At 37.7% G+C, this 24965-nt stretch overlaps 1 protein-coding gene across 5 annotated transcripts in view; it reads right to left on the bottom strand.

The window, feature by feature from the left end:
• The window catches only part of GLIS3 (GLIS family zinc finger 3), a 526603-nt gene that overhangs the window by 100040 nt on the left and 401598 nt on the right, over nucleotides 1–24965 (bottom strand). For all 5 annotated transcript variants that reach the window (XM_081236440.1, XM_081236438.1, XM_081236439.1 and 2 more), the window contains 2 exons: nucleotides 18004–18165; nucleotides 13845–13955 (listed from right to left, as the gene is read on the bottom strand). In XM_081236440.1, coding sequence (XP_081092566.1) covers nucleotides 13845–13955; nucleotides 18004–18165 — 273 coding nt within the window. The remainder of the gene's footprint in view (nucleotides 1–13844; nucleotides 13956–18003; nucleotides 18166–24965) is intronic.

Genomic DNA, 24965 nt, shown 5'->3' with positions numbered 1-24965 from the left:
GATGGTTGAAGAGATTTAGTGGTACTGAGTTTGTGAGTGTTTTGCTGTGTTGAAGGCTTTAATCAACTTCAAGCTAAATATTCTGGGGTGGGAGGGGGCTCATAATTGGGGTAGAGATGGGAGGTGGGGAAAACATCATGAACATTGGGTTCCTCTGTTCACTTATGCCAAGATTGAGGGCACCCTAACATCTCTGAATCTTTATGACTTGAAAATTGGGGAACTTGTTCTTGACATTTTTCCATATGAAAGAACAAGATTTTTTTTAAAGGAGCAGGGGAATGGATCATCCTTGATTGCTAATTTGAGTACAAAGAAATGAAATCTGATTTCTGTGTTTGCTTATGTACATGTGAGGAAATATCAAGGATGTCCTTTGTCATACTATCATCTCAAGATACAATTTCTATTCAAAGTCCACAGTGGGTAAATATTATCAAATTCCTATAGCTGGCGCTTATATGCTAGGCTGGCCCAAAGCATTGTTGTGAAACTGAGCTTCTTGTCTGTTGTGTTCTGTCACCTTTTTAACTGTTTTCCCTTTTGAGTCTCCTTTTTCAGAGACCAGTGATGTTCTTGCCAATGTTGAGTGATAAAGGCTCCTCATGGCAGTGATTTTTACTATATACTACGTAGTAAAAAGAATCAGAACAGAGGGGCCCCATGTTTATATATGATAGAAAAATATATGGAAAGATACGCAGCAGTGTTAAGCCACTTTGATCAACTACATCACAATTCTGCTACTACCTGGCTTCTATATATCCCATAGCTGAGAGTCCCAAATGGGAATTATTAGAAAAACAATTGCTGGAAGTAGGGTGAGAGAGGACAGCAAGGCCTAGCATAGGAGAGAAGACAGCAAGAGAGCCCACTAACTAGTCAGGGAATTCAAGATTCTAATGTTACACTAACTCTGCTACCAAAAACACTTGTAAACATGATTATAAAAATATGTTTTAAGAAAGTACAAAGAGATAAGGCCTAGAAAAATGGAAAAACAAATCCATACCTCAAATTTCAACAAGGCAAAAAAAGATAAAGTCTAGAAATGCAACTGATAACCAGAATGCTTAAACTTCATGCTTGGAAAGATTATAGAAATAATATAGGTTGGTGAGCAGTTCAAGAGAAAGTAAGTCAATAGGAGCTAGGATGGGGTTATTGAGAACAACCAGAGAAACCTCATTTCCTTTTTTAGATTCCATTAGCTGAAAGCCACACATAGAATGAGCCTAGATTACAGCAACTTATTTAGTAAAGTCTCTCACGATAGCATTTTGGAGAAGACTGAGAAACCTGGAATTGATGATAGCCCTGGATATAGTCATAATTAGATGAGCCACTGTATCTACACAATATTGATTAACAAAAATATGCCAAACTAATTGTTTTGTCTCCTTTCACCCTAGATCCCTAAATCATGCCCCACATTACCACCATAATTATCTTTCTAAATCAGAAATCTGACCACGATCTATCTTTAAACATCTTAGTATGATATATAAGGCCCTTTGACATCAGTTCCCTGTCAACCTTTTCAGTTCAGTGCTGCCTCAATAGACAATTAATGACACTGATGGTCTCTTGTGACCCTACCTGAAACTGTATTCTATGGCACAAATGAAAGGGAGAGAAGAGAAAGTCATGCAACCTGTATGCTAAAAAAATCTGGAAGCTGGGTAATAAGTAAAAATTGTTGGTAACAGGAATATTAATGCAGAATTTCTGCATACATCAGTAAGGTCATTGATGGAAACAAAGACGCATACTTGGAAGACAGAACTAGAGCTCCTGTGTGGGTGTTCCAGGAAGGTAGATTTTTGACTTAATAAGATAAAGAATGGTTGGACATATTAGACTTGCTAAAAATAATATAAAGAATGGTTGGACATATTAGACTTGCTAAAAATAATATAAAGAATGGTTGGACATATTAGACTTGCTAAATAACAAAAAAATAGATTGTCTTAAAAATCAGAAAGCTTAAGACTTCATGAAGAGTCGTCATGAATATCTTTTGGAACTTTCTGAATGTGATTCCCCATGCTGGGTTCCAGGGAAGATGAGGGTCCATTTAAGGATGCTTATAATTCTAATGGACTACAGCTGTGCCCACAGCTGGCCCCTATAGTGACAGCACAGCAAGCACCCATCCCCAAAAGAAGAAAAACGTCTTTCTATTCCAGTGAAAAGGACAGCCCTATTGAGGCAGCGACTATCTGTAGTCCTTTAACAGTTACTTAAGAGTTACTCCGGACTCAACAAACAGTGAAAACAGTGAGCATTTAAGATGTCACATGACACTTTGCTAGAGTTTATAAAGAGGGGTCTGGATTGCTGGGAGGGAGAATAATCTTTTGCCAAAACGTTCTGTGGAATGCCAAGATTGCAAACAGTACGTCAAGACTTAACGGACGGCTTTGCGTTAGGCAGTATTAGCTAATTCTGGAGCACATTCTGTAGGCCTTGTAGGAAAACAGCATAACACCTTTGGCATCATACTTGGTTCCCTTTCCACTTCTAAACTTTCTCATTTCTCAGAAACAAACTAAAGAGAGTAGAAGTAGTTATAAAAAATTCATCCTGACTCTAAAGGCCAAAAGAATAAAATAAGATAATGTATACAAAATGGCTCTGAAATGTTAAAGCATTAAATGTGGGCAAAATAAGGTTATCACCATCACTATTAAAACAACTGAGTCACAGAGACTGGATTCCACTTGCTGAACAACTCAAGAGGTGCCTTGCAGAAGGCTCAAAGATCTATTCGTCAAGTTCCTCTAACTTCTCAGCAAGAATCCAAATAAACCAGCTGAGGCAGGAAAAATCTCTTCTCCCCTCAGAAAATTCTTGCTATTATCTGACTTTTGCCTCTGTACACCACTAATAAAAGCCAGTTTCCCCAGCAGAAATAGGGGACGACAAGGCATTTTGCTCTTTATTGTAACACCTTCTAACTCCCACCACCACGGCCACAGCTATACCTCCTCCAAGGATTGAGCTCTGTCTTGTGCAGGCTTGCAACAAGCACTGCACATGTGTTTCCTCACTAGTAGCTACCAGATACCTACGGCACTGCTGTTACTGTCCAGATTTCACAAATGAGAGCAATTTAGAAGAGGAAAAGTCAGGAAACAATCAAGGTCTAAAACGGGGATAAAAGTAAAACTCTTCTGCATGAAATCTATATCCATCCATCTGCCATTCACATAACAATACCTATAGGAAAACTGACAAATGGCAGGGATTTTCAACCCAAAGACATGGATTCTCTCCAGTAAGTTTGTCTGGTTGAGATTTTAAAACAGACAAACATGAACACAAATGTGTTTCTAGTATGAAGAGAAAACAAAATGGATATATAAACAATTCACAATTATGTCATAATCTCAGTTTCCATTAATTGTTTTTAAGCAGCTAAAATCTCCTTGAGGTAAAATAAATTAATGGAGAAGTCTGGAGTGGGGAAAACCAACTCACTAAAATTTCAACAACCCTTGTCTTCTCTCTTAGAAACCCTTAATGGACAACATGATGTAATTCTAGTGGTAACAGCTAACCTTTATTGGCCACGTATAACGTATCAGGCACCATGATAAGCATTTTACTGTAATTATTTCATTTAATATAATACAAACACACTGTATTAACAAACATTATATAACACAAACATGACAAAAATGACTGAATTAAAAGTTAACATATTATGATAAATTTCTATGATTCTGTAAATTCTCTGATACATAACACAAAATACATGTTTAAAAAGTATCTGCTTATTTGCTTAAAGTATAATCCTCTTACACTCTCTTAGCATAGTATCTATAAATTAATTGGCATGAACAAATTTGCTTTGAACCATCACTGGTATAAGAAAAGGGAGTAGAACCAGTATATCCAGTAATTAATTTCCTTAAGTTTTCCTAGTGAATAATCAATTTGCACTAATATAAATTACATTTTGAAGTTTACCATGCCCCATTTTGTGTGGCTAGTGTCACCTTCAAATAAAGTACCCTCAGTTAAATTTTAACATAATGAATTTTAGTTTCTGGGTGTGATGGTCAGTTTTATGTGTCTGCTTGGCTAGCCTCCAGGCCCTAGTTACGCAATAAAACACTAATCTAGGTATTGCTATGAAGGTATTTTTTTAGATGTGATTAACATTTACAGTCAATTTTTTTAACATCTTTATTGGGGTATAATTGCTTTACAATGGTGTGTTAGTTTCTGCTTTATAACAAAGTGAATCAGCTATACATATACATATATCCCCATATCTCCTCCCTCTTACATCTCCCTCCCACCCTCCCTATCCCACCCCTCTAGGTGGTCACAAAGCACCAAGCTGATTTATCTCCCTGTGCTATGTGGCTGCTCCTCACAAGCTATCTATTTTACATTTGGTAGTATATATTAGTCCATGCCACTCTCTCACTTCGTCCCAGCTTACCCTTTCCCCTCCCCATGTCCTCAAGTCCATTCTCTACATCTGCGTCTTTATTCCTGTCCTGCCCCTAGGTTCTTCAGAACAATTTTTTTCTTTAAGATTCCATATATATGTGTTAGCATACGGTATTTGTTTTTCTCTTTCTGACTTACCTCACTCCGTATGACAGACTCTAGGTCCATCCACCTCACTACAAATAACTCAATTTTGTTTCTTTTTATGGCTGAGTAATATTCCATTGTATATATGTGCCACATCTTCTTTATCCATTCATCTGTTGATGGACACTTAGGGTGCTTCCATGTCCTGGCTATTGTAAATAGAGCTGCAATGAACATTGTGGTCCATGACTCTTTTTGAATTATGGTTTTCTCAGGGTATATGCCCAGTAGTGGGATTGCTGGGTCGTATGGTAGTTCTATTTTTAGTTTTTTAAGGAACCTCCATACTGTTCTCCATAGTGGCTGTATCAATTTATATTCCCACCAACAGTGCAAGAGGGTTCCCTTTTCTCCACACCCTCTCCAGCATTTATTGTTTGTAGATTTTTTGATGATGGACATTCTGACCGCTGTGAGGTGATACCTCATTGTAGATTTGATTCACATTTCTCTAATGATTAGTGATGTTGAGCATCCTTTCATGTGTTTGTTGGCAATCTGTATATCTTCTTTGGAGAAATGTCTATCTAGGTCTTCTGCCCATTTTTGGATTGGGTTGTTTGTTTTTTTGATATTGAGCTGCATGAGCTGCTTGTAAATTTTGGAGATTAATCCTTTGTCAGTTGCTTCATTTGCAAATATTTTCTCCCATTCTGAGTATTGTCTTTTTGTCTTGTTTATGGTTTCCTTTGCTGTGCAGAAGATTTTAAGTTTCATTAGGTCCCATTTGTTTATTTTTGTTTTTATTTCCATTTCTCTAGGAGGTGGGTCAATACAGTCAATTTTTAATACAATCAGCTGAAAGGCCTTAAGAGCAGAACTGAGATTTCCCTGAGAAAGAAGAAATTTCACCTGTGGACTGTTCATCCAATCCTAGAAGTAAGAACTCTGGAGACATCTTGACTCTATCCTTCACCCCTGGCATCCAATCCATCACCACATCCTGTCCACTCTTTTTTTTGTGTGTGTGTGTGTGTGGTACGTGGGCCTCTCACTGTTGTGGCCTCTCCCGTTGCGGAGCACAGGCTCCGGACACGCAGGCTCAGTGGCCATGACTCACGGGCCCAGCCGCTCCGCGGCATGTGGGATACTTCCAGACCGGGGCACGAACCCCTGTCCCCTGCATCGGCAGGCGGACTCTCAACCACTGCGCCACCAGGGAAGCCCCTGTCCACTCATTTTCATCTCAACTGCCACTATCCTTGTCCAGGCCTTTATTAAATCTTGTAAAAGTGCATACCATCCTAAGTGGTGCAATTGCTTCAGACTCCTCCATTAATTTATTGTACCCTCCCCTCCATACTTCAATTCACCATCTATACAATCATCCCACCGCTTGTGGAAGTCCTGCTTTAACATCTCTGTTAAAGAGCCTCCTTTGCCTCAAGGGAAAGGAGCCTATCTTACCATTTTTGTATTCACAAGCATTTATCAAAATATCAGACACACAGTAAATGCTGGGTAAGTAGGAGTCGATCCCCCAGAACATAAGAAGCATAGATTATTCTTAGTTGGGCAAAGTTTTGGGGGACATTATAATTAAAGCCAGGTGAAACAGTCACTAGGCATCCTGCATTTCTTTTGGCTCAGAGGGGCTTTTTTTTAACAGCTTTATTGAGGTATAATTGATATACAAAGAACTGCACATATAATAATATGGACAACTTGATGAGTTTGGACATATGCAAACACTCATGATACCATCACTGCAATGAAGGTAACAGACATGTAACACACCTCCCAGAGTGTTTCCTTGTGCCCCTTTGTGGGAGTTTTTTGTCTTTTTTCTTTTTTTTTCCCTTTGGTCATCAGGAAGTCTTAATTTCAGAGAGTCAGTGAAATCTATGGAGCTTCTCCTTAGAAAAATACATTTTACATAATTTCTGGGATTTCATTAACTTCCTAAAACCCACTCCTCCATGTATTCCCTTATGGTCCATGGATCCCAGGTTAATAACTTCTGAATAGAACCAAATATCACAGGTTCAAGTTTGATTTTAATCTCCTCTGGTTTGGGCCTCAGCTTCCTTGCCCTCATTTGGATCTTTTTTGCTCCATCATCCAAACAACCATATGACGTAGAAAGACTAGCTATAGTCATCACTAAAAGAGGACTTCACCTACAAGAATATTCAGTTCTCACAAAGAAAAATATTTCCAAGGACACTGTTGCTCTGTTGTCATTCACAATAGACCACCCTGGATTGTAGGTATGTGTAACAACACTGAAGTGATTACCCTTTCACCTTTGAGGCCCCGTGTTTGCCTTTCAAGATAACTATGAAGATGGGGAAATGGAAAAACTAGGGGACTGTAACTTAAGCTAAGTCACAAAGCAATTCATAGCACTGCATAAAAGGAGCCCAGACCTCCTGACGTCCAATCCAAACAGTACTCTTGAGACACAGCCACCCGTCCAGTAACCACCAGGAAAAGTTTTCACATTAGGCTTATCCAAGCCCTTGTGTGAAGTCACCTGAAAATAAATCTTTAGAGCTCAGAGAGCCAAGACACAAACAAATAGAAATATATTACCCATGGGTATCAAAGACAAAACTCAGTTGAATATGAAAAGGAAAGACAAGAGAGAACTAGCAGAGGAAGCAGTAATTGCAAGGGGAACCAGTACTTCAGAAGTGGAGACAGAGCAAACACCTGAGGAGGGCCACGATGAGCTGTGTCATGATATTTTAGGACATTATGTTTAGGCAGCAGAAAGTCTGAGAAAAATGCTTCTACTCCAAAATCATTTTTATCAAGAATCCACAAAATCTAATAAGAGAAAAGGAAGGAGAAGCTTAGGTTTCTGTCAATCAATCAAAAAAACAATTTTCTAGGAACCATTTCTATAAAATAGCTCACTAAAGCACCTGTCATACGGTCCTCATTCCTTACCTAGTTGGCCAGAGCAGGGCCAAACGCTCCTAATTTTTGTTCCAATTAAGAATTTTCAAGGGGGATAGAACAAAAACTACTTTGCCACATATGACAAAGAACTGTAATATAATCAACAATGTAGAACTCCAAAGATCTCCCCATATCTTTCAAATAATAGAATCTAAGACTTCACTCCTTAAGAATCTCTGTCAGTCACAAAGGAACTCCCAGATACCAAGTTCCACAAGCATGCTCTGTGTGACTTTAATCACGGCATTTCTCTTACCATACAGAAAGCACGTATCTCCATGTGTCTTTCATTGGAATGTAATCTGTAGGAGGGCAAATTCAGATCTCACTTGTTTTTAAATCCCCAGAGCTGATGCAGGGCCTCACTTGCGCTACCTGTGCTGATTGCTCAGTGAACCACAAATGCTGACCATCTGAGTCGTTTTCTTAGGTGGGAGATAATAAGCTATGCTTTTCAATGTCTAGCATCCAGTCCCTCTAATGCCACTGCAATTGAGGAGAGGGTGCCAAAAAGTTTAATTACAACAGACTAAGATGATCCTGACATCTACTGCTGTGCTCTTAGTTAGCACCAGAATTATTTAAAAGAAGCTCAAACAGAAAGGTACAGTATTTTAACTTAAGCAGTGCTTTAAAACTTTTTGCAGCTAATACAGTTTTCTCATTTCTAAAGTGGTCATTTGAATGTGTTCTTGACCATCTCACCTCAACAGGTCTCCCTCTTTAATCTCCATATCAACTCCCTCACTGCTTCCTTGACTACATTTATGTTACTTATTTTCTGTCAATCTTTTTATTGTTGCTGGACTTCATCAAGACAATGTGGCTCTATGAGAACAGAGAATATGCCTGTCTTATGCACACTTGCATCCATGGGTCTTATCCAATGCCTGACACACAGTAGGTGCTTAATAAATATTTGTTGAATGGAATAAATGAAATTACTTGAGATTGTATTTCTCAAGTAATTTACAGAAGAGTAGTTTGATGAGATGCTCTAGAGGAAAAAGAAGATTGTTTTGTTGGCCAAGTAATTTTGAACAATGCTTAATGTTATTTTCCCTCTGGAATATTGGTACACCCAAGGCTCTGAGAACTCTTGCAAGAAGAAAACCATTGAATATTTTTCAACTCAGCATTTCCCAAATTTATATAACAAAAAGCTTTCTAAAAGAATTATTTGATAAGATCCTAAAGATAAGGATCTGATAAGGTTCTAAAGAACATGCTTTGAGAAACACTGCTTTAAGGGCTAAAAAAGACACTGGGCTAGGCTCAGAGATGCGAATATTTATTTTTCTGTATTCACAAGGCTGAAAACAATTTCTCCATTATCTCCAGAAATGAACAGATGTTTTTTCTCACTAACTGTTTACTCTCATGGACAACCACCCCTACCCCTCCACTTTCCCACCCTCAAATGTGAATTCTCAATTCTTTTTTAAAAGCTCCAATCACCATGTAGCATCAAAATGTTCTCAAAAGCATAGCTGGTTTCATACTGTATCTACTTAAAATAGAAGCCTCCAGGCAACTGGTTTCAACTCCAAATCAGTATTATCAATCCGGGGTTAACTTGACTTTTTTAAATTTAAATTTAATTATTAGTTAGCATCACTATTCTGAACCAAAATTGTTTGTTTTACAAAAGCATACCTAGCACCTTTCTTGAAATCCATTACCCTCAACTGAGACATCAAGACATTCAGTATGTCTCACCATCATTCTGAGGTGTAAAGTACGTAATTTGTCAGCAACAATTGTTAAAGTAGAAAACTTAATGTGACCCACTTAAAAAAACACACACACACACTAGTGCCCTTTTAATGTCATCCCTGTAATAGCATCACTATTACTCAAATTCCAATATGATTTCCTAAATGTGAGAGGAAGAAGGGGAGCTACCAGTTCATCTTGAAATGATATATCTGTAATATGTGCCTATGACTGACATTCCATTAAGAGTTGGAATGATTTTTAATTTATTCCTGAGCAGGAGAAAAAGGAGTGAAGGAAGGAAGGCAGGAAGGAAGGGAGGCAGGGAGGCAGGGAGGATGGAAAGAGGATTGTCAAAATCTGGGAAGGCCTCTGATTGTGTACCCTGTTTGTATATGCCATATGCCACGCAGATGATGACAGAAAACTGATAGAAAAGTGAGCCTCACTAGCTCTTTTATACATGCTTTCATTCAGGGGAAAATGTATTTTTTCACATAGCTTTTTTAAGATTCCAACAACTGCACAAAGCAAGGTGAGCCTATGTTGTATTTAATGAAATTGTTTATAGTTTTGAGTACATATGGGGTGGTGGTGGCTCTGAACAGATTCCAAAGAATCATCAGTTCTACATGAAGAGAGTTGCATTAAATAAGCAGCTCTATTTTAGCCAGAAAGCTATATAGAGCTGTTCCCTAAGTAGGAAATACACATACGTGTTGCATTCACGTTATACTTGCTTGGTTTAAAACAGCCCACATAGAGGTCACAAAAGTGAAAGTTATCGACCATGGTGGGTCAAAGGTGAATGTTTAACAAACATTTAATGAATCACACCCAAAGTCTGGAATCTTTGTGGAAGTGTGAAATGGATGAAAGATTCATGTCATCTCTAACTTCTGGCCCAGCATTCTTTCTTTGCATTCACTTTTAAAAAGTCCATGTTGGTAGCAGGCCAGAGTTGAAGGAAACCTCCTTGTTTATGGCACTTCCAAGGTGAAAATGAAAAATTCTGATAAAGCTCACAGGCTTGAGGAAAATTTCAAGTGGCTTATTGCCTTAGTTTTCTCTTATATCAACACTCATTATCAGACAGAATTGAAGGACAGATTCTGTCTTTTGCTCTACAAGCTGAATTCTATTCTCACTGGAGACCATAGCTGGTGACTTGAGTATTTTGCTGCTCACTTATCTGTATAGCCCACTATTTAATGGACTCAAGATCTGCAAAGCACATTCGATGGAAGAAGTCTGTATGTCACCTGATGGGATGTGTGGGTGTGCACACATTAGACAAAAAGAAAAGTTACTCTCTGCATGCAATGAGCCAAATTATCCCAATTCTTTTGCAGAGTTTTTTTTTTCCTTCTTTCTTTTCATAGCTTGAATTGATATTAAGCTGAGATTTCAGGTTCTTGGTTTTCAGTAGGATCTAACAGATGTGGGAAAAGGGCCACATGCCCATGACCAGGGCATCACTTATGAGATCTCTACCCCTCCTAATAAACATTTGCCTCATGGGTGAGGATGCCTTGTCACTGGCCATGATTTCACTGTAGGACTTCATAAAGCGGGCCATGTTAAGACCAAAATAATGTCATTTAGTGTCTAGGGGGAGGTTAAAAAGAGGATTAGAGGCAGGCAGGCAGGCAGGGTATATTAAACAAGTCCATGACTAACAGGGTGTGACAGAAAAGGGTTTTATTCTTTTCAACAAAACAATTCCCTAGGGCCTGGACCATTACTCCACAGTTCCTTTATCACCTTGGAATTTTTATGGTTATTTTTGATGAATTCACATTTTTGTAAAGGCTTTTTGAAATGATGCCAGTTTTTCAATTTTTAATTAAAGTCGTAAATAATCTTAATTCTGCCTTAAAAGGGTTATTGTTTCTTACTGTTTTTTATTATTGCTGCCAGGAAATATTTCAAATACCAAGCCCTGATGTGAATAGCACTTAGAACCTCTCTGAGGTCTAGTAACAACATTGTACCATGTAAATACTACACACCAGTATACCAGCACAAGGTTTGAAAATGTGGATTGATTGATTTCAGGTTTATTAGCACTGCTTCTCCTAGGAGTGACATTTCCCCTTTTTATTGGATGGAGCAACTTTCATCATTTTAATTTCCACAAATTAGTCCATTACAGATCCACACAGGATTTTTTAAATCTTCAGATTAAAAGGACAGGTTAAAATTTGGAAAGTAAACACAGTAAGTTGTCACTAAGGACTAAGCAATGCACGTCAGAACGTCAGCCAAATCCAATTCAACCACTTGCAGGAAAAAGAGTGAACATCAAAAGCTAAATCACTGGAGAGATAATACCTCATTTTACATAAGACAAAATTAAGAGAATATTGTAATATTTGACATTAGATTATAATACTGCTCCTTGAAAGTATATCCTTGTTATCTGGATTGCCTGTTGAAGGCTGTCTGCAAATTGTTTATAAATTTGTATTCTGTAGTCTTAAGATCTGATTTTCTTTTTAAATTAGTGCTTCAAGAATCTTTCACATAATCAGAACTACTCTTCCTTTATAAAGAGGTTGAAACACACCGTGTTTGAACAATAGAAATCATTAGTAATTCCTAAAAATATCCCATTATGTTTTCATACCTACTGTCAATCTAGGTTACCCTCTTAAGCTGAATATCATATTATTGCTTACTTATCTACCTGTGAGACTTACATTCTGTCGTGCCCATGACAGTTGTTATTCTCTGTGAAGGTGCTCTTCAATCTTACAATAGATTGGCTATTACAGTAAAACCTCATACATTTGGGACAACTTGGAGGTGGAGAATGGTCAGATTTAGGGGGAAGAAACTCTCAGCAAGAAGGTTTATTTATTTATTTTTAACAAACACAACTTATTACTTCAAGTTTATAAGATATACACCAATAATGACAAAAACCATTGGACAATGGTCCTCCTACACAGTTAACAGTATGCAACAATGGTGTATTATTTTAAGAATATTAAGCATCCTCCTTACAATTTTATGTATATTATTAATTCACTTAGCAGTTTCTTTGCTGTTGTAAAATACAGGAACATATCCAATCCATGTTGAAGGATCATCTATTATCATCTCTTAATGATCATCTGTTAGCAGTTTATTGGGATTCCAATTAAAGAGACTTAACTATATTCATAGAGAAAAAAATAATTTTAACAATTGACTTACAAGAGTGGGTTTGTATGCCATTAAGAATATCTATTTTGGGCTTCCCTGGTGGCGCAGCGGTTGATAGTCCGCCTGCCGATGCAGGGGACACGGGTTCGTGCCCCGGTCCGGGAAGATCCCACGTGCTGCGGAGCGGCTGGGCCCGTGAGCCATGGCCGCTGAGGCTGCGCGTCCGGAGCCTGTGCTCCGCAACGGGAGAGGCCACAACAGTGAGAGGCCCGCGTACCACAAAAAAAAAAAAAAAAAAAAAAAAAAGAAAAGAATATCTATCAAATCCTTCTGACTGGCCATTTTTCTAACTCACAGCAAAGGGGTCAAATTGTTTCCATATATGAGCCCTCAACTGGCATTGTGCTAACACCTCTCAAGGAAGAAAAAAATCTCAAGTAACAAAAAGATTATAGAGCATTTCCCAACATAAAAGAGTTAAATCCCTATAAATCATAAAAGAATAAAAGATTCTAGTTAACTAGAAGCCATGGTGATCTGAAAACCATGGCCATAGGGTTTAATCACACCATGGGGTTCAATCACTTGAAATAAGCAGAGTCTTAAACTTCCCTTAAATTTGTTATGAAGGGCCCTTAAATGAATCAGGTACCCATCTGAACACAAATGAAACACTCAAAAAGCCAAGGTCAGGTCAACTTATTTTCTGCCATGATCAGAAGATACTTTTTGGTCCAAAAATTTACAAACTCAGTCAGTAGAAAATCCTTGAAAGGCAGTAAGCTCCTTATTTCTCAAAGTGTTAAAGCACAGCATGGTCAACCACTTGCTGGAGATTTTATGAGGTCAGGAGAATAAGTCAGGTGGGTTGGCAGGTTGATCTTTAACATTTCTTCCAAATCCGAGAGATACTATAATTTCTATGAACTTTGAGAGATGCACTAAGCCCTCATTGATGTCAAAGTAATTTTAGGTTCAATTCCTTTCTCAGACTTTCTTACGTAATACTTATTAAGGAACGTGGTTTTTTCTAAGCTTAAAGGTAAGAATGCTCTATACTTACCCTACCCTTCATCAGACGTAATTACTTTAGCCAATTGATATTTTATGAAAAAGCACTTATCTCCAGAAAGGGTTTTTGTGTGCTGTTTTTCCCAATTCAATTTTCTTTAGCTATTTGGACTGAATTTTGTTACTTTCCAGTTTAGGTGACTTTCACTAATTTCTTCCAATTCCTATTATACAAACCCTCCCCAGAAATTCATAGCTGGTTACATCAGTTATGAAAATCACAGCCTTGCTACTACTACTTCATGGACGACTTCTCTACTCAGAGTCTAAAACATGTTATACCTTGAGAAGTATGAGAATTACCAATGTCCTGCAGAAGCTCCCAGTACTGCAAGAGGAATTTAAATGTGCTTGTGTTGGCTGGATAAATACTCTTTTAAAATTACCTTTTTCCTTGCTTGCTGATCTTTGGAAGAATGTGCCTTCACATGCTTTCTTAAGGAACTTGGGTCTGTGTAGCGTTTGGTGCATCCTGGAATTTGACAAGCATAAGGTTTCTAAATAAGAAAGAAAGAAAGAAACAGCTGTGGTTAAATCATAAAGGTAACTGGGGAAGGTTTACTCAAAGACTACCGACTTCAGAGCATGAATTGTTACCAACTGACTGATGTGAAATGCTATGTAATACTCATGCATTTTAATTAGAAAGCCCAGTAAGTTTGCATCAAGGCGAAGAGAAAACTTTCAAGAAACAAAGAGATGGCTTATCTTTGAAGATTTTTAAGAGACTGCTACAGAATGCACTCTTACCACGAAATCTCCTGTGGCATTTTTCAATATGGAAATTATTAGTATCTTCAGTCATACTTACAGTTATGTTCCCCTGAAAACAATCTTTGGTACTGTCAGAAATTAGGAAACACATACTCTTTAAGAGTTCAGGTATAAAGAAGCTGTAGAAAAGTCCAGAAAAGACTGGGAATGTTTCAGAAGAAACCTGATTCAGAAAGAGAGAGGGAGAAAATTAAAAGGGAAAATTAGTGGAAAGTGAGTAAAAGACAGTAGGTTTCAAACAACAGACACATGAAAAATCAGCCAGAGAAACATTAATATTATTAGTAGTAGAGGAGTCCTGCTGTTAAGTCTGGGTTAGGTGAATAAGCCCTTGGCTGAGCATGATGAGAACACAAGTTTTGGCTACTCCAATTCCCCCATATGCCTGAGAGATGTAAGGTGTGGAGCCTAAGGCAGAGTCTAGAATCTTTTTTATTTTTGTGTCCCTGGTGATTGGTAGATGCTAATTAGGAATGATGAATCAATGAATGAGAGCAATACACATTGATTCAAATTTTAGCAACTATTCCTATTGTAACAACGAAATTCAAACCAAAGGTTTGGGAATACGGCTTTTAAGTTGTAGAATAAATAAAAACCTGCTTATCCTAAGAAGTGAAAAAAATCACAAGATTAACTATGTTTATAAGATGTATTAACAGTCACTCATCTACTTAGTATCTCATCAGGTGACATATTAAAGCTATGCCTGCATGAGGTGAAATGTAAGGAAGAGAATTAAAACCCTGTCTCTACAATAGAATTCTTTCTTTAAAAACCTGCTATTCTGTTGACCACCCCCCCACACCAAAAAATCAGTTTTTTTTCCCTACTGTTTATATTTTGTTCCTGTTTTTATGCACTTGCTTGTCATTTTGTAGGCCAACATATATGTGGATTATATTATTTGCCCTGCAGGAAGCCATATATGTGATTCACTTTTTTTGTTGCTACTGTTAGCATTTTTGATCCCAAGAACAAGGTAAAGTCATGAATATATAATTTAGTTTGATACTCCCAATTTGAATTCTAAGTTTGATTATCTGATGTGTTTGTTCATTGACTGACTGATTGATTGAATGAGTAAATCACCCAGCAGCTCTTTTCCTCCCGTAACACGCTGGACACTGTGTTACATATCAGGGATCTAACAATGAACAATGGATGAACCAGCCTCTCAATATGTCACAGTTTCTGCAAAATGATGAGCCAATTATGGGCTGAAGTCACTTGCCAAGGAAGTCTCCATTGGGTAAACAAAGGTTTCCTTTAACCTGGGAACCTTTTCTGGGTTCACACAGCTTTCTTGCCCTAGTCTTCCCTGTCCTGCCTTGGTGTTATGGGGGCAATTAGCCAACATCTTTATTGGCAGTCATGCTGTGACCACATAAGCTCATGTTTTGAGCATTAGAGATGTTGCATGTAAAAATCTTTGGGAATATTAATGTGTTATATAAATCGATGCCATAATTATCACAATAGTCACCATTACTTGGGTTAGAAAGATAAGAAATGGGTAATGTCATTTTGTATTTGATTTTGAGATATCACTCTCTCCCCTGCTATCAGCCAGCTGGGATCAGTACGCCAAAAGAGCAACATCAGGGGATGGTCTAAGTGGTACTGGTATGCTGGTCATTTTAACTCAGATTACCTGAGCTTTAAATGGCATGTTACACTTCATCAAACTATATTCTTCATTATTTTCCATTTGTACTATAAAACTATTTCCCCTGTTGAGACATTAAGATGCTAATAGAGAAATGAATTAATAACACTTTTCAGGGTTAGAATTATGAACTCAGTAATTTTTATGGGGAAATCATTTTCCTGTAAGTAAAGAATCCATTTAATTGAAGAAATACTTTATCCAAAATTCTGACAGCATTAGCATAAGGAGTACTTAATGAAAGGGAATGGGGACCTAAATTTAAATAATAAATTCTACAAGCAACTACAGTTTCCTTCTTTAAATAAATGTTTAATTTCTTAAAATTGTAAAAGATTTTAAAAGAACTTACCAATTTGTTAAATGCAACAAAAAGTTAAACAGAAGGTAGTTTGGACTTCAAAGGAAAAATGATGGTTTTAAAAGATTTAATAGAGAAATAATTAAAAAAAATAAAAACAGCTAAGTTTTAAAAGCTACCACGTTGAACTTAATCGTGAAATTATTATCTTAGGTAGCTTTCCTCAAAAGTTTTTAAAAGGGATATATATTTTTTAATTCAAAATGATTTTAGAAAATGCTCTTAGTTTGATTAGCTAAAATTAGCTCCAAGCAAAGAAGGGTATTGTAGAGCCATAACACTTAGCCTTACAATAGTTCTTTCAAACTATAGATAACTAGCTAGAGAAGAAGCAATTTCTCAAGACAATCTTGTCTCATGAATGTTCATTCTTCCATGATAAAGTTTAATGACAAATTGGAAAATTTATTAGATTCTACCAAGACCATTTTAGACATATGAAATAGGGCATTTTAACATAATTCATTCTTTTTTTTCCTACTTCTACCTTTAAAAAATACTGCTATTCACCAAATTTATTCATTTAATATTCCATTCTTTAGGTCTTAAAATCACTGAATTCAATTCAGCTGTAGCAGAAAGGGTCCATCTTACACCCATATTACTCTAATTATATTTCAGATATTTACTAGGCAAACCATCACATTTATATATATATATATCAGGAGGTAATTCTGTTTAGAAAGGTTATGTGACATATAGCTAAAATGACTTCTATCAATATGACTAATAGAGACTAATATAAAATTTAATAAATATGTCAGCTATAACAGAAGAATCTTAAATATGTATGAGACGGTGTGTAGAAATAACAGTATCTTTTAAAAATTCAAATTCTGGTGTAGTTTAATAATAGACATCAGAATGTTAACACTGAAAAAGTACTGTCATGAATACATTACTTGCAAGAACGTGGGATAAGAGATCTGTGATGTGTATAATACATTTATCCTGATGGCTTTGTTAAGTGAACTAAAATTACATATAATCTACCTGGCCTCATGTAAAGAAAATGGCATCAAAACCTGAGAAATGCAAAGGAAGACGATCAACATAATTTAGAAAATAAAAGATAGAGTCAAGGAAAGGGCATTAGCAAATGAACAAAAAGTTTCAGCTCTAAGAGAGTTAAGGTTTATGTCAATGGATATGTGGCTGTTAACACATAGGAAGTGTGATGAAACTGAACCCTTGAGAAAGATTTGCTGATTCTTTTTAGATCACTTGAAGGTGAAAATACCAGGTGGTTTCTAAAGCAAAAGGCTAGATTCACTTTCAAAAATCATGCCAGTCTCAAAGTTCTTATGTCAAGAAGAAAAGAACCAGGGTAAGAAAAAAAGTGTTTCCTATTTCTCACAATAGCATATCTTATCTATCTTAGTATATCTTGATATTTGAACACTTACATCAATGTCCAATCTCTAGGAGTCATTCTCTGTACTAAAATCTACTATATGACAGCCCCTAAAGTGCCTTTGCTTTGTATACAGAGGTAACCAAGGAACCCCCTTTGTCCCAGGCAGCTGTAATATTTAGGATAACTTGTGACTACAGAAAAATGGAAAAGAAAGAACCAAACAGGGCCCCTTCTGGCTCTTTACCAGGTTTCACTGCTGCCCTTGGCACTCTCCCTATAACCTGCAGGTCATAAAGCAAACACCTTCACCGTCCCACTGTCAAACGGGCACTTCCGCACACCGGGGCTTGGGGCTGGAAGCTGGAAAGCTCCTGCCGTTCTTACAGTGTCCAGATGTGTCCTCTGGTGCTTGGCACGGTCACTGGAGTTACTGAACGCCTTCTGACAGCCTGGATGCTGGCACAAATAAGGCTTCTCGCCTGTGTGGCTCCGCAAATGAATCTTGAGATTTTCGAGCCTTGAGAAGGCCTTCTTGCAACCTTCAAACTGCAAAAAAGAAAACAATTTTTGGTTGTTGAGAAGGACCTTGAATGTTTGGGGTTGGGGGACAGGAAAAATAAATGTCCTTAGTTTGTACTTAGCCTAAAACAAAAAAATAAAATGAAATCCAAACAGTAACAATATTACTTCTAAAAAGATCCGTATGTTTATGTGAACTGCATTTTTCCACTGAATATACATGCCACTTTCCATACCAGATTTGGGTCCCAAACTGATTTCTGTGATTACTTATGTCAGGGAAAATTTGCTGTGAGCCATCTGGCTCAGTTAATAAAAATACAGTAATGCGTGCCTTAAAGGTTGTTAAAAAATTAACACACTTTTCCATTTCCAAATTGGTCTCAATTGAAAGAATCAGGAAGGAAGAAACTTTTTACAACTAATAAACTACAAAAAAAGAGTGATGTATGAGAAAAAAAAGTAAATAGAATATCCAAGAGTGAGAGATGAAAAGGACATGTGTCTGCTGAATCATTAAGATCATAAACTTTCTTAACTCTATATTAAGTGGTTTTCAACTCCCAAGAGTGACCCTGTTAATATATAGGGTGATGCCAAGCCTAATGAGATAAAGTTTTTAACATGCTTTTAAAAAGGAACTGGAAGACAATTCATTTAGTGCTAAATCATATTCCAAATAAAGTTATAGTTTTATTTATTTCTATTTTTTAAAGAAATTTTGTTATCTGGTTCTTAAAAGAGAAGAGCTGAAAATAAAAAGTTGAAGATCTCAAGAAATGCTTCATTGGTTTGTCAATAATTTTTATTGATGGTAATATTTACTTACTGTCTTCTGTGGGCAAAATATCAGCTACTATTAGAGGGTCAAAGTGATTTCAATCCTTGAAGTGACAATCTAATAGAAAATGTGTTAGAGAAAGCCTATACATGAAGCATAAATGTGAAATGGGCATTTATCCTCTAACTCTCTCTTTGATGCTAAGCCCCAGAATATTATGTCCTTTTGACAATTTTAATGCCATTAGAGTCCCCAATGCAAGGAAAACTTCAATTAAAAAACTATCAGGGAGGGCTTCCCTGGTGGCGCAGTGGTTGAGAGTCTGCCTGCCGATGGAGGGGACATGGGTTCGTGCCCTGGTCCAGGAAGATCTCACATGCCGCGGAGCGGCTAGGCCCGTGAGCCATGGCCGCTGAGCCTGCGCGTCCGGAGCCTGTGCTTCGCAACGGGAGAGGCCACAACAGTGAGAGGCCCGCGTACCGCAAAAAAAAAAAAAAACAAAAAACTATCACGGACTTCCCTGGTGGTCCAGTGGTTAAGCCTCTGCGCTTCCAATGCAGCGGGTGCGGGTTTGATCCCTGGTCGGGGAACCAAGATCCCACATGCTGCGGAGCGTGGCCAAAAGAAGAAAATCCCAAAACTATCAGAACAAAACATAATATGTTTACTGCAATTAAGAAACCTCACTCCTTAGAGAGGAATGTGGGGCTGGTGGGGAGAACAGAAGTAAAGAAGGGTAAATTGCAGATGGTTTTCATTAAAAATTAGCAGGTATAACTTAAGCTTACTACAAGAAATGCTATAAAATTCCTTGGTTCTCTAACTTATTATAACAGATGAGTACATTGTCCATGAAGGGATGACCCAGTGCTGGCCAGGTTTTGGTTATTTGAATTTTCACCTTTAAGTAAAGGATGAACTAAGGAGGAAGAATAATCAAACATGTCACAACTCCATCTATTTAAGTTGTCCAGATTTTGCATGCTGGAGTATTTTAAGAAATTTATGAAAGTTGCACTTATTTTTGATTGAGAGTTATACATGTTTCACAGACATATGTTGGTTTATTTCAATTTTGATATTTTGCTTAAAATAATTTTGGTGTTTTCCTGATTTCTATTTCACATAAATATAAATTTAGCCCGAACAGAAGACGATTGCTGACGAAGAGTGAAAGGCATATAATGTTATATCGCTAGAGGGAGAGGGGAATTAAGTGGTTTATTTCTTCAGGTTTTCTATGGGTCTCAAATTTGAGAATAAAGGGGCTCAAAGATAATCCCCAATTCATGGCTAAGAGGCCTCTGCCAACCAAACCTCTGTTTTTAAGGTTCACTCTGAATGATAACTCAGTGCAAGCTTCTGGAGCTCAGTTCATTTGTCTTAGAATCACCTGGTAGACCACACTTAGGTCTAAAATGAGCCTGTGGTTTTGGACACATCAAGCCTGTAGCCTAGTTCCTAGCAAGGCTGTTTTGTAGGGTGGGCACCATTCTGGGGCCAGCTCCAAGGGTGCATACCCAGACCTGAGTAGGCCCCAACACCCACTCCCTTCTATAGTCACCCTAGCTCTTGGTCAGAGAGAAGGCTGCATTGTCTCAGCAGCAACATGGGAGTGGAAAACCACTTTAGAATAGATTAATGAGGTTTCTGTGAGCACCAGACAGATAAGACCCCTGGATCTACCACAGAGTGATTAGAGGGTTTCCCAAACATGTCCTAGAACTAATTCCAACTGCCCACTTCATCAGATGTAAACTGAATGTAGATTAGCACTTCTAAGGTCTCTCCAGTTAAATGCCCATGTAAATGTCCAGTTGAACTCAGATAATTGCTAGTATTATTGTTAACAGAAGTAATGATCAAAGACCAAAGAGCTTGCTGCATTCCAAGCAAATCAGTGAAAAGTACTATAGCTCAGAACATCCTGACCATTTTTTAAAAATAGCAAAGATGGAGGAAAATATGAGCACCCAGACTGAAAATGACAACAAAAAGATTATCAGTAAAATCACGAAAATCCAACTGATCTCAGATGTTTCCTCTGTAACAAGAAAGGCCAGAAGACAAAAGTATTTGTAGTACTTGTACTAGCATTATACAATTTTCAGGAGAAAAGACTAAGAGTGAAGGGATTTGACCACACTGAGTTGTATGAATAAAGGTAAGAACAAGGCAACCCCATGTATTCAGGGGCTCATAATAAACATCAACCACTCACTCTTGTTGAAGAAATTCACTGGGAAGAAACCATGAATGCCAAACCAATAAAATCCAGCACGGAAGAACTGACAAATGGCTCCATGGGGGTGCACCTAACACCCAACCCATCACAGGAGTATGCAGAGAATCACACCTGATTGAACGTGCGTGCCACACTAACAATTCTGCAAGAAGAGAAATTAGGTGCTGTTCATTTCTCTAAAGGTGTCTGGATGAAACTTGAAAGCAAATGATTTCATAATGAATCATTATCATTCATTATGGGAATGAACCTGTAATTCAACACAAGAATTTCCTCTCCCTCAGGCAATTTTAGCCCAAGATTTATAAGTTCAATTAAATGCCAATGCATTAAAAATAAACTAACATTTAGGTAGAACTACACAAGAGTGTTACAAAATACAGCTAAACTGTATGTTTTGGGTGTTTGAGTAAATGGATGCTTTGTTTTCTACTTATATTTTTTCATGTTTTCAAAATCTTTCAAAATGAGTCTCACCTTGTAAAGGAACATCTAAACATAAAGGTAAGCCGGAATCATAGAAGGAGAGTTTCCTTGAATTTGACCACATACTTTCTCATCAAGATTCCTGAATTGCAAAGTCTATCCTGAGATCTAAGGTCCAAATTGTCACCTGACTGCTTGTGTCATTGCCACGAACCAACCTCTACACAAAAATTGACCAATATCTTAGTCCCTGGTCATCCCCTTCCTGGACTGCCTGTAGAGCTAGGAACCTAAGGCCCAGTGACACACAGCTGGGTCATCAGGCCTGAAGTTGCCCGTGGTTCAAACACAAGCCATACACAGGAAGATGAGAGAAAAACAACAAGTAAACAAACTCTCAGAATCCAAGGGGGTAGCAGAAGGAGGAAAAGTGGAACAAAAAGAGAGACAAATGCAGAATGGTAATACGGGAGGGAGTGGTGTTGGGAAATGGGTCTGGTACCCATTAGTAATTTTATCTAAATAGCATCCTTTTTTTTCCCCTGACCAATACTGAGTAAGCCCTATGAGCATGGCACTATGTGTTAAGCAATGAGAGGAACAAGATGAACTCAAATTTTACTCATGGGAAGATGGAAGCAAGATCAATGCATATGGCTGGACAGATCACACACTGGTGAACCTTGAGCAGTGACTCTCAAAGACATGGTGTGTGGACCAGCAGCATCGGCATACCCTTGGGAATTTGTCAGAAACACAAATTCTCTGGCCCAACCCCAGACTTACAGAACAGAAACCTGGGGGTGCAGGCCTAGACATCTGAGTGTTAAGGGGCCCTCCAGGAGATTCGGATGCTACAGTGTGAGTTTGGAATGCCATTCATATTGTAATCACTGTTGATGTTCTTAAGAAAATCTCCTGCCAGAAGTAAAGTGTCTTGCAGAATTCACTCATTTCTAATTGGGACAAGAGTCATATGGGCTTGCAGCAGCCCTGGACTGAAAGGAAACATCTCCATCCCAGGATAAAGCAGGGTTATCTCCATTTGCACTGCAAATGAGACAAAATTCCAGAATGCCAATGTCATACTAGAGATTCTTTAAACTCCTGATTATTTAATCTGTTGCCAAGTAGATGTCTAGTTCTGAAACAGGTATGCCTAACAGTTCCCTCAGTGGCCTCCTGACCAACAAAACATCCCATGTTTCTAGCGCCTACTACATTTCACCGTTGAGAAAAAGCACTGACGGGGAGTCATTATTTTCCAATCGCACATTTCAGTGGCTTTACAGACACATGTAAGAACAATGCATGAAACTGTAAGCAACAGAATTTAAAATCTCATGGGGTTTTGAAAATACTGCATTGTATGAAGCCTCACTCTGAGAAAAATCTCTTTAACTCTGGGGCTGTTTTCAAGTAACAAACCTTAATTAAAAAGTATAAGTTACCTCAAATCCAGAGACCCTTAGCTTGCACCACTTTGTTAATTTAGGAGATTATTTCATATTTAAAGTATCACAACTGGTCTGTAATCACCATCTCTCTCTCTCTCTCTCTCTCTCTCTCTCTCTATATATATATATATATATATATATATAGGCTTGATTACAGATTGTTGACATTAAGTCGCATTAAGATGACCTTTGAAATATTACTTTCCCTTTCTATTAGAGGCTTTTGTGTAAGGTTTTGAAAAGGAAAGACTCATTAGACACCATTAAAATAGGATTTATTCCATATGTGTAACCAGTAATCAAGTAGAATATTACTCCCTCCCCTAATCAGCAATTTAGAGTGTTGAGAAGCACAAGTTCATATTCAAAGCAGTAATAATAGCAAACCTTTCCCAATCAGGTTTCTATACCATCACTAGTGTCAACAAAACCAAAACAGAAAGGAGTCTATGATGCTGGACATGCTTTTTAAAAATATACATTTGATTTCAATTAAGGCGCAGTGTTTACGACCCTTGGAAGAATAAGTTTTACAATTTCATCAGTCAAGACCAATTAATCCCATTAGTGACAGCTGATACTGCATCATGCTGTGCAGCGCTGGGGACTGACTGATGAATTATATGCTAGTTTACATCTTCCAGGTACAGCCCAAAGACAACAGAGATGAAAGGCATTGGTGGAAAGGTCAGCAAATATTTATAACACTGTGGATATAGTCAAGATGACTTCCACAGTAAGCCCAAGAGTTCAAGTCCACTTGAATCATGGACATACCTGCAAAAGGTATAAATGAAAGATGGCTTCTTCTGTGACTCAGAAAGAGGGGGCCAAAGGCACGGCTGAGGGCCCAAAGCCACCCCACACATCTGAGAAGAGGTGAGAAATCTGACTCATGTGTTCAGCTGAGATTTATAAGTTTCCTTACAGGACAGTGCTTCCCATTTTTATGTGCTCATAAGTCACTTGGGCATCTTATTAAAATACAGATTTTGATTCAGTAGGTGTGGAGTAGGGCCTGAGATTCTGCATTTCTAACCATCTCCTAGGTCATACTTCTAAATGTTGAATGTTCAAAGATTCCATTTTGAGAAGTAAGATTCTAGGGATCATGAAACCACTCTCAGGTTGAAAATGTACAGTTTGATGGGATTTAAAGAAAAAAGAAGAGATAAACTAAAAAAAGAACTAGAGCAAGAATAAAAAAGTAAAGGGCTTACTTTTGATGAACCAAACTATTGCCACTTTGTCCTTAAAAGTACAGAAGAGTAAAGTCTAATTGTTAAACTTAGGTTGGGAAGAGAATAGAAAGTGCTATCTGGGGGAAGAAAAGCTGAAGAAAGTCAGGAAAAAAAAAAGGACAGGAAATCAAAACAGAAAGACTGCAGAAGCACATTGGGACAATCTGATCTTGTTTCTCCTTCAGTCTCATTCGTCTTTGGACATACAGCTTGCCTCGTGCCACCCTGTGGTTTCTGTTCCCAGTGCATTCTTATTAGGACTGGATGCTCCAGCAAATCTTAATATTTACCACATCAGTTTGTATAAAGTGTTACATAAAGGGAGAAAAAGAAAATAATTCAAATGTTCTGAGGCTTTTAAAAAGTATCTAGTTCATGAATATAATATGGAGTTCCTTCCTCTCCATGCTTCATTCAGACTATTAATTCTGTAACGAGGATGGAGAAGATGTCTCTGCAGGCTCTCACTTTGTGATTTTACTCATGTTTTCAGTCTAATCACCTTCTCATCCATAATGGAAGAATATACCCACAGAAAACGAGTTTCTATGTTTCCTTTTGGTTGTTAAAGGTAATATCTGATTTTAAAATATTTCAAAGTTCTACCAAGAGAAGCAGTGGCCTCACTGGAAAATTATTTAAAATTGTGGTAGGGTTAACCCTGGTTAATTTGATAT

The sequence above is a fragment of the Mesoplodon bidens genome, assembly GCF_964165515.1.
Source record: "Mesoplodon bidens genome assembly, chromosome: 6".
In the NCBI taxonomy this organism is placed as follows: Eukaryota; Metazoa; Chordata; class Mammalia; order Artiodactyla; family Ziphiidae; genus Mesoplodon; species Mesoplodon bidens.
The sequence above is the reverse complement of the archived record's forward strand: the minus strand, read 5'-3'. Positions and strand labels throughout refer to the sequence as shown.